Source organism: Anastrepha obliqua, chromosome 1, assembly GCF_027943255.1.
Source record: "Anastrepha obliqua isolate idAnaObli1 chromosome 1, idAnaObli1_1.0, whole genome shotgun sequence".
Taxonomy (NCBI): Eukaryota; Metazoa; Arthropoda; class Insecta; order Diptera; family Tephritidae; genus Anastrepha; species Anastrepha obliqua.
The window spans coordinates 154,007,019-154,020,098 of record NC_072892.1 but is presented as its reverse complement, the minus strand read 5'-3'; the positions used below and the strand labels follow the sequence as shown (position 1 = coordinate 154,020,098).

General features: G+C 31.2%; 1 protein-coding gene across 1 annotated transcript; it reads right to left on the bottom strand.

The window, feature by feature from the left end:
• Positions 1–1,836: 1,836 nt before the first annotated feature.
• LOC129253225 (uncharacterized) lies at positions 1,837–10,975 on the bottom strand. Its single transcript, XM_054891510.1, has 3 exons — positions 10,298–10,975; positions 2,435–2,587; positions 1,837–2,350 (listed from the first exon to the last, which is right to left on the bottom strand). Exons 1-3 carry the CDS (start codon positions 10,623–10,625, stop codon positions 2,178–2,180), a joined length of 654 nt encoding a protein of 217 aa, XP_054747485.1. The 5' UTR covers positions 10,626–10,975; the 3' UTR covers positions 1,837–2,177.
• Between the last annotated feature and the right edge of the window lie 2,105 nt (positions 10,976–13,080).

Here is a 13,080-nt window from a genome sequence, read left to right as displayed (position 1 = left end):
TGTTTGTTTTATTAAGCGAAAATATGCATCACTCAAGATGTGCGCACTGTTCGCGAGTTTTATGAGTCACTCAAGCTCCAGTTCAGAGATAGATGCTAGTCTTTCAAAACTGAGAGCACCCAGGGAGATAGGCACCGCAATATAGGTAAAGTTCCATTATTCCGTCGTGCTATAAACCACACCAAAGCGTCACTGTTTGCGTAATAATTCAAAGTGTCTCCTTTTTATTGTTTCTTTCCTGCACCAACATGTGAAGACATCCCCATTGAGTAGTTTTCTTGGTATTGTCATTATTTTCGTTTGAAGAAGCACGGACTGACACGGATTATCGTGCAAACTGGTAGCGACGAGTTCAACATCTTCATTTGTTATCGATGTCCGGCTAAGCCCTGGTCGTGGGCTGTTAGCCTCTGAACTTGATACCCGAAACGTTTATACCTACGAACGAATCAAATCTTTAGTTGTGGCATCCACATAAACGTCGAATATTGTAAAGTGAACAAAATCTACGGCGAGCTGTTGCACTCGACTGTGACTTTTCTGGAGGCCTTGTCACCAATTTGCAATTTAGAGAATTGAGAATTGAATTAAGTGTACAGTTGGTGTTCCTTAAATATACTCTCAGTTCTCTAAAATTCTCAAATCCTATCCCTTCCAATAATTCCTGTGGGATTTCAATTGATTTCTTTATTGATTTCTCTTGATTCGCTTTCATATTCTTACTAGATCTCTGCGCAATACATACGAGTACCATTTCATCTTAGATTTCTTGACACGAATTATGCGCGTAATGCTCCTATTGCCCGCACACTAAGCGGATTCAATGCGATCTGTGGTGCTATTCCCCTTGACTTTTCGGTGTCGAAGAATGAATTTTCTAAATTTCTGTTTTTTTTATTTTTTTTTTTAATAATTATCAGTAGTAATTTAAGCTCATATTAGTCTTCGATTCGGAGCCCACGTTGCTTACCCATCCACTGCAACATCGTGACCGAATAACCCGTACGAATAACGAAGCTAATGCGGCCCATCCAGCTCATATACTCAGTGAATAGGGAGAAGTTTTAAACTTAAAATTGCCACCCTGGATATGCAAAAACAAGTGCCTCTGGTTGTATGGTAATCAAAAAGTATTCTCAGTCAAGTGTACTTCTGTGCACGGAAGCATAGTCCAACTGGCAACCGTACCCACTATTGCGACTGCACACCCTACTACACCCTTCGCAGAAAATGATTTAATTTGCTTATTTAATGAATTATTTTTATTCAGTTGCATTTGCTTGGGTGTTTATTTTACAAAAATATATACATAAATTCTTAGTTTAATTAAATCTGATGCTTACGGAAAGGGCTGAAGGAAATTTGGTTGATATTTGAATTATTTTAAATGACGTGTGTGGGGTGCGTATGTGTGTGCGATAGCAACACTCTGTCGACTTGCTACAAAATATTTCACAAGAGAAACTGTGAGGAATAAAGCTATTATTTAGTTGCTGCGAAATATTTTATTTGCTGAACCTGAGCTTAACTTAATTGCAAGCAATTAATTAAAAATAAATTCCATATATTGAAACAAATCAATTACTGCTAATTAATAAGTAATTAAAGACATAGTTTTAATATTTCTCGCGTTGACTATTACGTTACTGATTGCTTAACTAATTGCGTTAAGGCGGTTGCATGCCTCAGCGCATTCATATGCCACAAACAGGACTTAATTGATGGCTTTGGTATTTGACTCCTTGCAAGATAAATAAATAAGAAAATTATTTATATGTATTTGTTTTGATGAAATAAATATTATTCGCTTTTGTTTATTTTTTTTTGTGTTTTTTAAGATTTGCATTGCTGCATTTTGCTTTTTTGCATTTGCTTTTGTTTGACTTTTTTGGTATCGCATAGTTTTCACTAATTAAAAACTAAATACTTGACTACAAATAAATATTTATAAATATAGATTTTTATAAATAAACTAAAATTTAGTCATTCTTATGTTGATCGATAGAAATGTAAAGCATTTGGGTAAAAGTGATCAACTTTCATTGCGTTAAATAAATAGATTGGATTGAGGCAGAGAAAGCTAGAGAAAGTGGGAGAGTGGGATAGGAGAGCTAGAAATATTCTAGCGGCGGGTTGTGCCGTTATCGAATCGCTTGTGTTGTTGTGCGTGTATGCATTTAGAAGGGTTGAGCCAAGCCATATTGGTTGTAGGCCAAGTCAGAGGCAGCAGCCTGACCGTTGCGGTTCCAGTCGGAGTGCACGATTTCAGCGTTCAATGGGCTGCCGGTGATGTAAGCGGTGGTGATGTGTTCCTTCTTCTTGCCCAACAAGTCCTTGAAGAAAGTGGCACCTAAGTGGGAGTAAAGAGTTCATAAAAAATTATTAGAAAAAAAAAAAATTATGCAATCAGCTTATGTTTTGAGCTACTACGCACCAGCGAGGATCAGAGCCAGAATGGAAATGGCCAAACTCTTGAGCGAGATGAATTTGACGATGCTGAAGGCAATTTTGCAGAGCACAGCCTTCTTCAGTTTCAAGATCAGGAGCAGGGGCAGGAGCATCTTCTTCATTTTCTTGCTGCGGGATTCTGTAAGGAAAGCATAGAGTAGACAAAGTATAGGAATTAGTAAATGCTGCGAAAAGGCAAGAGATATTAACAAATTTTGAATAAATTTAAAAATTTCAAAAAATAAATAAATAAAGAAATTTCAAATATTCTACCATAAGATTTAACTTAAGACGCAATATTTCAACAAATATTATTAGTAATTTGCAGACTGTAGGCGAGCGACACATGAAAGTGTTAAATTATGCGCGCCTGCAACTATGCTATACTTTTGGTGTGGTAGCAAATTATGCACCAGAAAGTGGCGATGTAAACAGTGCTGCCATTTTCGCGCAATCAAACTAAGATTAAACCAGCGAATGTTAGTTCAATCTGCTAAAAATGAGTTATTATATTTTTAAGATTTTTTCTAACTTTTTGGAAAATGTTTCTCTTTTTCAATATACACAAACAACTTTGGTTTGGAACAAAGCACAAGTGAAAGAGAAAGTTGCGTCATGCAGCAACAACAGTGGTGGCTCAGTAAGATTTCGTGGCTTTGAAAGCAGTAAACCGCTTTATGAGCAGCTAAGTTGCCTTGCCAACTGCGGATAAAAACTCCAAATGCTTGTCAGAAGCTTTGGTGTCATGGTAAGGTGTATAATGCCGTGGAAGCTTAAGACCGTGCGAAAATATAAAAAAAAAAATGTGAAAAAGTTGCCAAAGTGCAGTTCAAGCTCCCCACATTTACCTGCAACTACACACTAACATAAAATAAAAAGTTGCAACTGCGCGTTTGCTGAATTTGGTAATGCATTTTTTGGGGACAAATAGCTGTAATAGGGTTAGCTTGCTGTTAAAGTTAAGATGCTTGGAAAATTTAAAAATGTAATTTTCATTTTTTTTCATTTTACCAAATTGAGTTTGCTTAAACTTTTTTCTTGTTTTCTCGTCACCTTACTTTACTATCACAAAACGTTGAATACAATTTTTACAGCGCTTAACTGCACCTTTGCTCAGTTCATTGCAGCCAACCTTTTTGTTTACTCGAAAGGTGTATTTTACCGAGAATTGCTTGTTTGTGGTGAAGTTTAATGGAGAACTGCTAATAAAAGTTAGATTGGAAAATGTTTTTGCTAACTGGCACTAAAAGTCGGTTTAGGTATGGTTTCTTGCAATTTGGGTAAAATGGCTGGGTCATAATTGTTTAAGTCTGAAAAAAATTACGGCTTGTGAAAATTTGAACAGACTGGGTGAAGAATTTTGAAAAAATATTTTGCGCTTATACTTCGAATCAAATATATTTAGAAAAATTGGGAAAGTAGAGCGTTTGAGAAAAAAATAAAATTAAATTAAAAAAAAATAAGTATCAGAAAAAAAAATTGTATTAAATATTATTTCAGTGAAACTATTTAAGTGAACAATTGTCGCTTTGGTTAAATAAATTTTTTAACATTTAAATTTTGTTTTAATTTTTTAACAATTTGTTTTTAATTTTCTTTAAAATGCATAAGAAATTAATTTTTTGATTTTTAGTATCTTTTCGCTGATTTTTGTTTTTATAAAAAAATTCGCATGCAGTGAAACTCTTTAATGGAAAAACGTTCGCTTTTGGTTAAAAAAATTTTTAACAATTTTTTTTTAAATTTTCTTTAAAATGCTTAAGAATTTAATTTTTTGATTTTTAGTACCTTTTCGTTGAAGTTTTTTTTATAAAAAAATTTGTATTTTACTGAAACTATTTAATTGAAAAACTTTCGCTTTTGGTTAAAAAAAATGTTTTTAACAAATGTTTTCACAAAACTTTTTTAATTTTCTTTAAAATGCATTAGAAATTAGATTTTTATTTTTCAGTATCTTTTCGCCGAATTTGTTTTTAAAGAAAAAGTCATTTTTTAGTGAAAATATTGAAGTGAAAAACTTTCTCCTTTGATTAATCAATTTTTGTTTCTTTGAGATGGTTAAGAAAACTCTTTTTTAGTTTTAAGTATATTTTCGTTGAGTTTTTTTTAATAAAATAAATTGTATGAGTATTATTTCGAAATATTTAAAATATCGCCAGATAAACTTAAAATCACAAAAATTTTTAAGAATATTTAAAATAAAATTAAAAGAATTTCATTAACTGCGCTCTAAACTATAAATCTTGCATGGAATTTACTTGTAAAATGGTATAAAATATATTACTTTTTTTAAGACTAAAGTGGTTATTTGTGTAACTACAGCAGACGCATGCCAAAAAAAATTTTAATGAAAATTATTTATTTAAAAAGCCTTACTTTTTTTAAATTTTTTTAATAAATTAATTAACTTATTATAAAATCCTCTGAACTATTTAAGAACTTTTATATTTGAGCGTAAAAAATTGTTAAAGAAAGTAATTTAAACAAAAAACTGTAAGCTATGCTAATTTTTTTAAATTTAATATTTGAAAACTTTAATATTTGAGTAAAGGAAAGTATTAATGAAAATAGTTTATTTAAAAAACTGCAAGATTTATTTTTTTTTTAATTTATTTATCAAACTTTAATATTTCAGCGCAAAAAAATTTTTAATGAAAATAATTTATCTAAAACTGCAAGCTTTATTATTTTTATTTTTATTTATTTATTAAAATTCAATATTTTTAAATTTATTAAATTTTAATACTTGAGCACAAAATACATATTTTTAAGAAAATAATTTATTTAAAAAACTGCAAGCTTTACTATTTTTTTATTTATTTATTAGACTTTAATATTTGAGCACAAAAAAATTTTTTTATGAAAATGGTTTATTTAAAAAACTGCAAGCTTTCCTTTTTGTTACTAAACTTTAATATTTGAGCACAAAAGAAAAATTTTATGAAAATTATTTATTTAAAAAAATGTAAATTTTAATTTTTTTATTTAACAATTTAAATTATTTAAGCTCTACTATTTTTTAAATTTATTTATTAAATTAATTTATTTATTATACATTTTTTGAATCTATTTATTTAAAAGCTTTAAAAAGTCATATTATTTTTCTTCAAATATTTTTCCGATATTTTCTTTAAAATCAGAAAGCTCTTGTGAGGAGAAAAAAAAAACATTAGCATCCTCATATTAATATTCCATTCAAATTTCGAATATATTTTTTATTTAAATTTATTTAGGTTGCGGTTAAGCAGCAATTCTCCTCATGTAATCTCTATACTCCACGTAAATATCCACTTTCCGCCTCGCTCTCCTCTTCAATAAATGCGCCAAAGCAGGGGTTAAAAGCTTATAAATATGCTTGTCAGCACCCGAAGCCATAACTACCCTCTATTACACTACTCGTAACAAAGCACCAGAGCACTTACGCGAAAAACGGATTGAAAAGGCAAGAGTCAAAACTTATGCGGATAGCGTCAGTTTCAAACTCCTTTCAGCCAAACTATTTATTTATTATGAGCAAAAACTTTAAATGATGTTAAAAACCAGAAGGCAAAAGCGGTTGCGGCCACATAAGCGAAATGCTAAAGAGCTCGAGAGGACTTGCTGATAAGCAGCTGAGCGTAGCAGGATGCTTGCATGCCAAGAATATAAATTCCGTGCGGTTAGCTGCCAATGCACATACAAACATGGGCACATACATGGAAATATGTATACGAGTATATGAAAACTTGCTTACAGTCAAGATTGAAAGTTATTATTAAGCTCTCATCAACACAAATCTATGTGTGCGTGCGTGTGTGCGCACGAATATATTGGATTTCGAGCCAAAGAGCGTAAGTGAAGTAGGAAAATGAAATGATGATACGTACATGCGAGCTCTTGTGTGTGGTTGAGTGAAGCTGAGTGAGCTGTTATAAGGGTACAAAAAAGGTGGAATTTATTAAGAACCCTTTGCCATATTTTGTTTGCACGTGGACGCTGCTCTGATGTGTGTGTGTGTTTGTGTGCTGATAAGATTTTCATTAAATGCTTTTGTATTAAAGGCTCTATGGCGCTATAACTTAACTTTTTCCACAAATAAAATTAGTTCTGTAATATGGATTACATGGGTTTAAAAAAAAAAATTAGCGGTTTTAGTGATTCGAATCTCTATACCGAAATGTGTACTAGCAATTCACATCACTGCTTGAGGGTTCATTAGGAAAACAGCCACAAATATTAGATTTATCTCTTCTTGCCTGGTTTAAGTTTTTGGCTTTGGATTTTGTGCGTACTCCTCACCCCTAAGCTAAGCAGGTAAACAAAGATCGCAATTAAAAGCTGCATTGAGATTACAATTCCTTTGTGTATATGTGTGTGTGTGCCTATTCTGCAAAAGCTGATAAGCTTGGCTGTATGATTGCAATCAGCATCGTTAGGCTAATCTAAATCAACAATGCATTGCTAGGTAACGGCATTTCATGCTGTGTATGGCACATAGGCTCTGAGGTTTTTGTGCTCATTTGCATTAGCAATACATACGCACACATACATAAAGGCGAGCAGGTGAATGCCATTTGTGCAGCAATAAATTGCACATTGATCACTCACACACTTGATATCTTTATATGTACATATACGTGCATATTACACTACAAGACCTCATCATGCGGCCCAGCAAGTAATTTTCACTGGCCACAGCAGACAAAAGCGTCTCCATACAGCAACAATTCTGTGGTCGGGCATTGCGTACGTTCTATTTTCTAACAGCTTTGGTGTGCACACAATTGTATGCGTGTGTGTATGTGTTTAATTGGCATTTGGAACTGCAGTAAAGTCAAGCTGCACATGCAGGTGTAGAATGCCGTAACTACCGTTATGATTATTACTCAATTAAGGTGATGTCGAAGTTCAGCATATAAAAATTATTACAGAGTCTTATGCTGGAAATGGTGCCACATTGGTGAATGAACTTGTTTGTTGTAGTTGTAGTGTTACTGCGTCAAGTAGGCGACGACATTTATAGCGGTTCTTGGATTGCGTTTTTTCACCTCTCTCTACTATTGATTTATGTCACAATAGCGACGCGTAACCGAGTTTTTGTGGTGGTTTTATTATCTTGCTTAGATTCTCATTGTCATATTAGATCAGTTGCGCGTATGTAAGCAATGCATTTGTTGGGTTGAAAGGTTTGGCAAAAATGTTGTAAGTGGAATATTATTTGAGATGCGTTGTTTTGTTATGAGCTCAATTCATTGATTGCGAATGAGTTCACAGAAGAGATAAGCATTTTACTTTAAATGTCAATAAACTGATAAATCAGTGGTTAAATACGCTTCGATAAGTATTAAGGAAATTCTCGAAATATGTTTTTAGCAGAAAAATATGCAAAAAATTGGGCTTACAAAAAGAAGAAGAAGCAAAAAGGATTTTCCATGTGTATTGAAAGAAGGTGGTTAAAGGTTAGAGAGTTGGAATTTTTCTGTGACTGCGAAAAAGTCGAAAACAGATATGAAGATACAAAAAAAATTTTTTAATAAAAACGGAATCTATTTTTAGTTGAAATTAACACATGAAATTTGAGAGTGCCGAAGTTCACGTAATTTTTAATCTTTTAAAATTTAATATTTGGTTTATTTTATATTTCAGCTTGTAAGATTTTAAAATCTTTTGAATTTTTCTCAAAAAAGAAAAATAACAAAAAAAAATTTAAATAAAAACTGATTCTAATTTTAGTTGAAATTAACGCATGAAATTTGAAAGTGCCGAAGTTCACGTAATTTTTAATCTTTTAAAATTTAATATTTGGTTTATTTTATATTTCAGCTGTGGATATTTCAAGTTTCAAATACTGCCTAAGTGAATTTTTAAAAATTGGAAAAAATTTTAAATTGTGAAAATTGTTTGGAAAAATGCTAACTAAGTGAATTAAACTCATATTTTAAAAATGAAAAGAAAAAATTATTGTTTTGAAAATTTCAATTTTCAAATACTGATTAAGTGAATTAAATTAAGAAAATATTACTAATAAAAAAATCAAAACTAGACCAGTAGTTATAAGGCAGGCTAATAGTAAGGCGAAATAATATTTGCAACATAAAATTAATGAATATTAATTATTTGAGAGAACAAATGAAATAGGATTTTTTTGAGGTAGGAAAGTAAAATGAGAAAATTAGAAAACAAAAATTTATTATAAAAAATGTTACAAAATTATAAAAATTTAAAATATTATAAATATAATTATTTTTTTTATTACTGAACTAGTATTATTTTTGAGGTAGAAAAGTAAAATTAAAAAATAAAAAAAAAATTATTAAAAAAAATTAAAAAAAAAAAAATTTAAAAAAAATGTTCAAAAATTTTATTTTGTTTTTATATTTTTTTATAATTATTTTTTTATTACTGAACTGTCTTAGTCAATTAAGTTAGGAAAATATTATAATAATAATAAAAGAAAAGTCAAAGGTAGAAAAGTAAACTGACAGCATTTACCAAAAAAAGAACATATTATAAAAAATATTAAAACAATTTAAAAAATAAATAAAATATATTATTATCTTAACTTTACTTTTTTTGCTCTTTTATAATAATAAAAAAATATAGTATAAAAGCATTATTAAAAATATAATATAAAAATATTATATAAAAAGTACAATCTAATATAAAAATATTATTTTGTTTTATAAGAAATATTATTTTTATAAAACATATTACTGTTATTAATATTAATTTCTTATAATAGCATTTTTTTATATTTTTTTATATATATTATATTTTTATAACTAGTATTTCTTTATCACTAAATCTAGTAATAATTATAATGTAGTAATAAAATAATTCCCTGAATAACAAAAAAATAATATTATATTTTTTATAAAAAATAATGATTTATATTATATTTTTTATAATAAAATTATTTTTATTATATTAAATCCCTTATTTATATAGAAATCTGTTTCTCTTTATAATAATAATAATAATATAATAAAAAATATTATTATACTTTTAGTAAAAGTATTGTCATACTTTTTATAAAAAATAATATTTTTATACTATTGTATATTAATTTTTTTATAAAAAAGTAATATATTTGTATTACTAAATCTACTAATAAGTATAATTTAGTTAAAAAAAAATTCCCTAAAATATAAAAAAATATATTATATTTTTAATAAAAAATATTTTTTTTATATTATATTTTTTATAATATTTTTATTAATTATATATTTTCATATTATTTATTATATTTTCATATTATATTCTTTTTATTATATAAAAATTGTTTATCTTTAGTTTTGCCTTGTAAACAACACACAGAGATATTTAATTATTGTTTTTATGAATTGAAAATGAAATTGAAAAATAAATTAATTTAATGTTCAATTTTTTTTTATAGAGCCCCAAAGAACGCAGCTTTTTAAAAGTCCCTTATTTTATTTTATATTTTAAGTTAGTTTGTTTTGTCTTAATATGAAAAGACATTCATAACCTTTCTTCGAGTAAATACAAAAAGTTTTTTCTAATAAGAAAAAGTCGCTCATTTAATTTCACAACTAATTTCCAGCCTGTTTGCATTTGAATAGTATTAGTTGAGAATGCACCGCGGCTTTGGTATTATTTATCTTTTATGAAAACATAATTTTTCACACCTTATATTCATATTAATGATTTGTGTTTCTATTATTTCTTTAAAGTCCGTAGCGTTTTTCTAAAACATTCATGTACTTTAAATGAATTTCAACACTTCTAAAATTCACTTCAATTCATAAATTTGCACTTTCATTATTAATTTACTTTTGCTTCTCCCTTTCAAGCCACACATCACTGATTTTTAGTATTTTTTACTTATTGCCAATTAATTTCTTCTTACCCTCCATGGCACGGCCGGCATATTCGCTCTCGGTTTCCTCATCCTCATCACCAGTCAGGCCAATGTTCAATTCGTGTGTGGCTAGATAGCGTTCGACGCGATCTTCAACCGATTCAACGCCATTAGATGAGACACCGAATGAGCGACCAGTTTCCGAACGTTCAACACGCAGGCCAGCGAAGAGTGGCATCGACTCGGCACTGTCGATTCTATCGATCAAAGCAATAACATCCTTTTCGCTGTTATCCAGCTGTTGCTGTGAGGGCAAGGCTACAGCGCAGCAGGCGAAGGAGGCGATGAGTACGACACAAACGAATTTCGAACACATTTTCGTAGTTTTTTTTTTAGTTTTGAATTTTTATAATTTTATGTTTGGCTAATTAATTAATCCGTTTTATTGTGGGTTGATCACACACAGCACACACCGTTTGAAGGTTGAAATTGTTTTGTGATTGACTAAGTGCCAAGCACGAGTATTTATACGAGGTGAATCTAACAAATCGATTTGCAGCGAATCGAATTCAAATGTATTAAAATCGAGGCGTATGTGAAATGTTGTCGCAGCGACTTAGGCAATGCGTAGCCGAAAAAGTTCCAACTTTTTCCAATTCCTATTTGGTCTACTAGAAATCGGAAAGCAAGAAAATATGCAAACACCAACGTGTGCAACAACACCACGCACCTGCCTTGGCGAAAAGAAGGTGTTGAGTGAAGATAGGGGGAGGGGGGGATAATGGTGAAGCGGCAAGTACGCGCTGTTGCATTACAAATAAGCAAAATTCAAATCACCACTAGCACTGCGCTTGTTATTGTTGGTAGTGCTTTTTGCTAACGCTATTGGTCACTACGCAATGCTAAGACAGCACCCACCCGCCGCTAGCACTGAGTGCCTGCCGCCGGCTGCCAGTCGCTCGATTTCGATTTTTGGACGCACTTTCCGTTGCTTGCCTTCGATTTTTTCGACACACATTTCCAAAGTAATACAATTTCTTCTCCAAAATAGCTTGAATGCCAACAACAACAACAACAACAATAAAAATAGCTAAAGTCGCACTTTTGTTAGCCGCAAGCGCCAAATTCAGTGTCTGCGTGACTTCTTTGCCCTTCTTTGGTTTCCTCGTCTTTCTCTACTTTCGGCCATTTGACTTGTCGCTTCTGGCTGGTTTTGTGTGCGGCTTGTTGTTGTTATTGTTACTCCTGTGTCAAACGAAAGGGAAGCCATCAACTCATATCGCGCTTACCCATGCGTGGCAACAACAATTTAACAAAAAAACCAAAAAAACACTAAATAGAAAAAAAACACAAAAATTTAAAAACTATATTTTCGTATCAAATGTCCTATTTGAGCAAAATTGTTGTTGTACTTTATTATCATTAATATGCATCGTGCGTATATGTGTCACACGCATACACTCATACTCCTCGCTTGCGCACGTACGTGATTTTATTCAATTATGATTGTTGGCCACTAGTCGCTCGCCGCAAATCCGAAGTCGGGCGCACTCCGCGCCGCCACACCCCAACGCAACGCATTGCCTGTTCCAAATTCTTGTTCATAAATTTGTGCGCTGCCAGTTACACACACACACAATCACTTAACTGCTTATCTGAATTTATTGCTGCCATGAAAGTCAACAGTTTATTAAGAATTTGCCGGTGTCCCTTAATGACAGTTACACTTACACATACATACACATACACGCACAAGCTAGTTAACGCACAAATTCTTTGCATTGTTGTTATTAAACGGTATTTGCAAACTATGTCTTCTGCCATAACCTTTTTAGGTAATTGGCATTCTGCTGCGTTTGGTTTTATGTGACTTTATGTCTGCTTATCACGGCTCAATGGCCCAGATTCTTTTCTTTACGCGAATCGGCTGCTTTCGATTTCAATGAAATTTCTTTTTCGTTTTCTTCACTAATTTTTTTCTGTGGCCGTAGGTAATTGCAAACGAAATTTACTTCAATGCTCATTGATTGTGCTTTATCAAGGTTAAAATACCCACAAAGTTGTTTTGAAGTTCGCTACCACATCACTGCGAATCTAAATCTTCCTAACAATGGCGAATTGTATGTGGCTATTTATAATAAATGAGGTTTGCTGTTAAAAGCAAATGCTATTTGTGTATATTACGTCTCCTGACTGACGACAGTCTCCTCACTGAGTGCTTGGACTTGTCCAACCCCCACAAATCTAGTCTACGGATTGCCACAGCTAAGTAAAGTAGGATGCTTTTTTTATAAGAAATCCTAGGAAATGAAGCCTTTTCAAAAGTTCCTGTAATTCCCTTAGTCGTTCAATTCGATTTACTATACAAGTAAGTAGGTGTATTGTAGAAAGTTTTTATTAAGAGGAATATTATCTTCTTTTAGTTAGTTTTATGCCCCCTTAATTGCTCTGATGCAAATTTTTGCACTAATGAATGCTTGCATGCAGTGTCTTAGTTCAAAGTATGATAAAATATATACATACGGGGTGGGCCAAATAAGACCTACTAATGTTAAACACAAATAACTTTTGCAATAATCATTTATTTTGGTTAATTGTCTTTATACATTAAATATATTTTATGGAAATTATGTATGAAATGTTATATCAGACAAATGTCTACCATTTTTCTCGATACAAAGATGAGCCAACGCGTTTTCCATTACACCACATAATGTTTCTGGTTGACGGCTCAGTATTTCGTCTCGAATATTTTGCTTCAGCTGTCTAATAGTCTCTGGTTTATTAAGATACACTTTGTCTTTTAATTATTCCCATAAAACGAAGTCGGG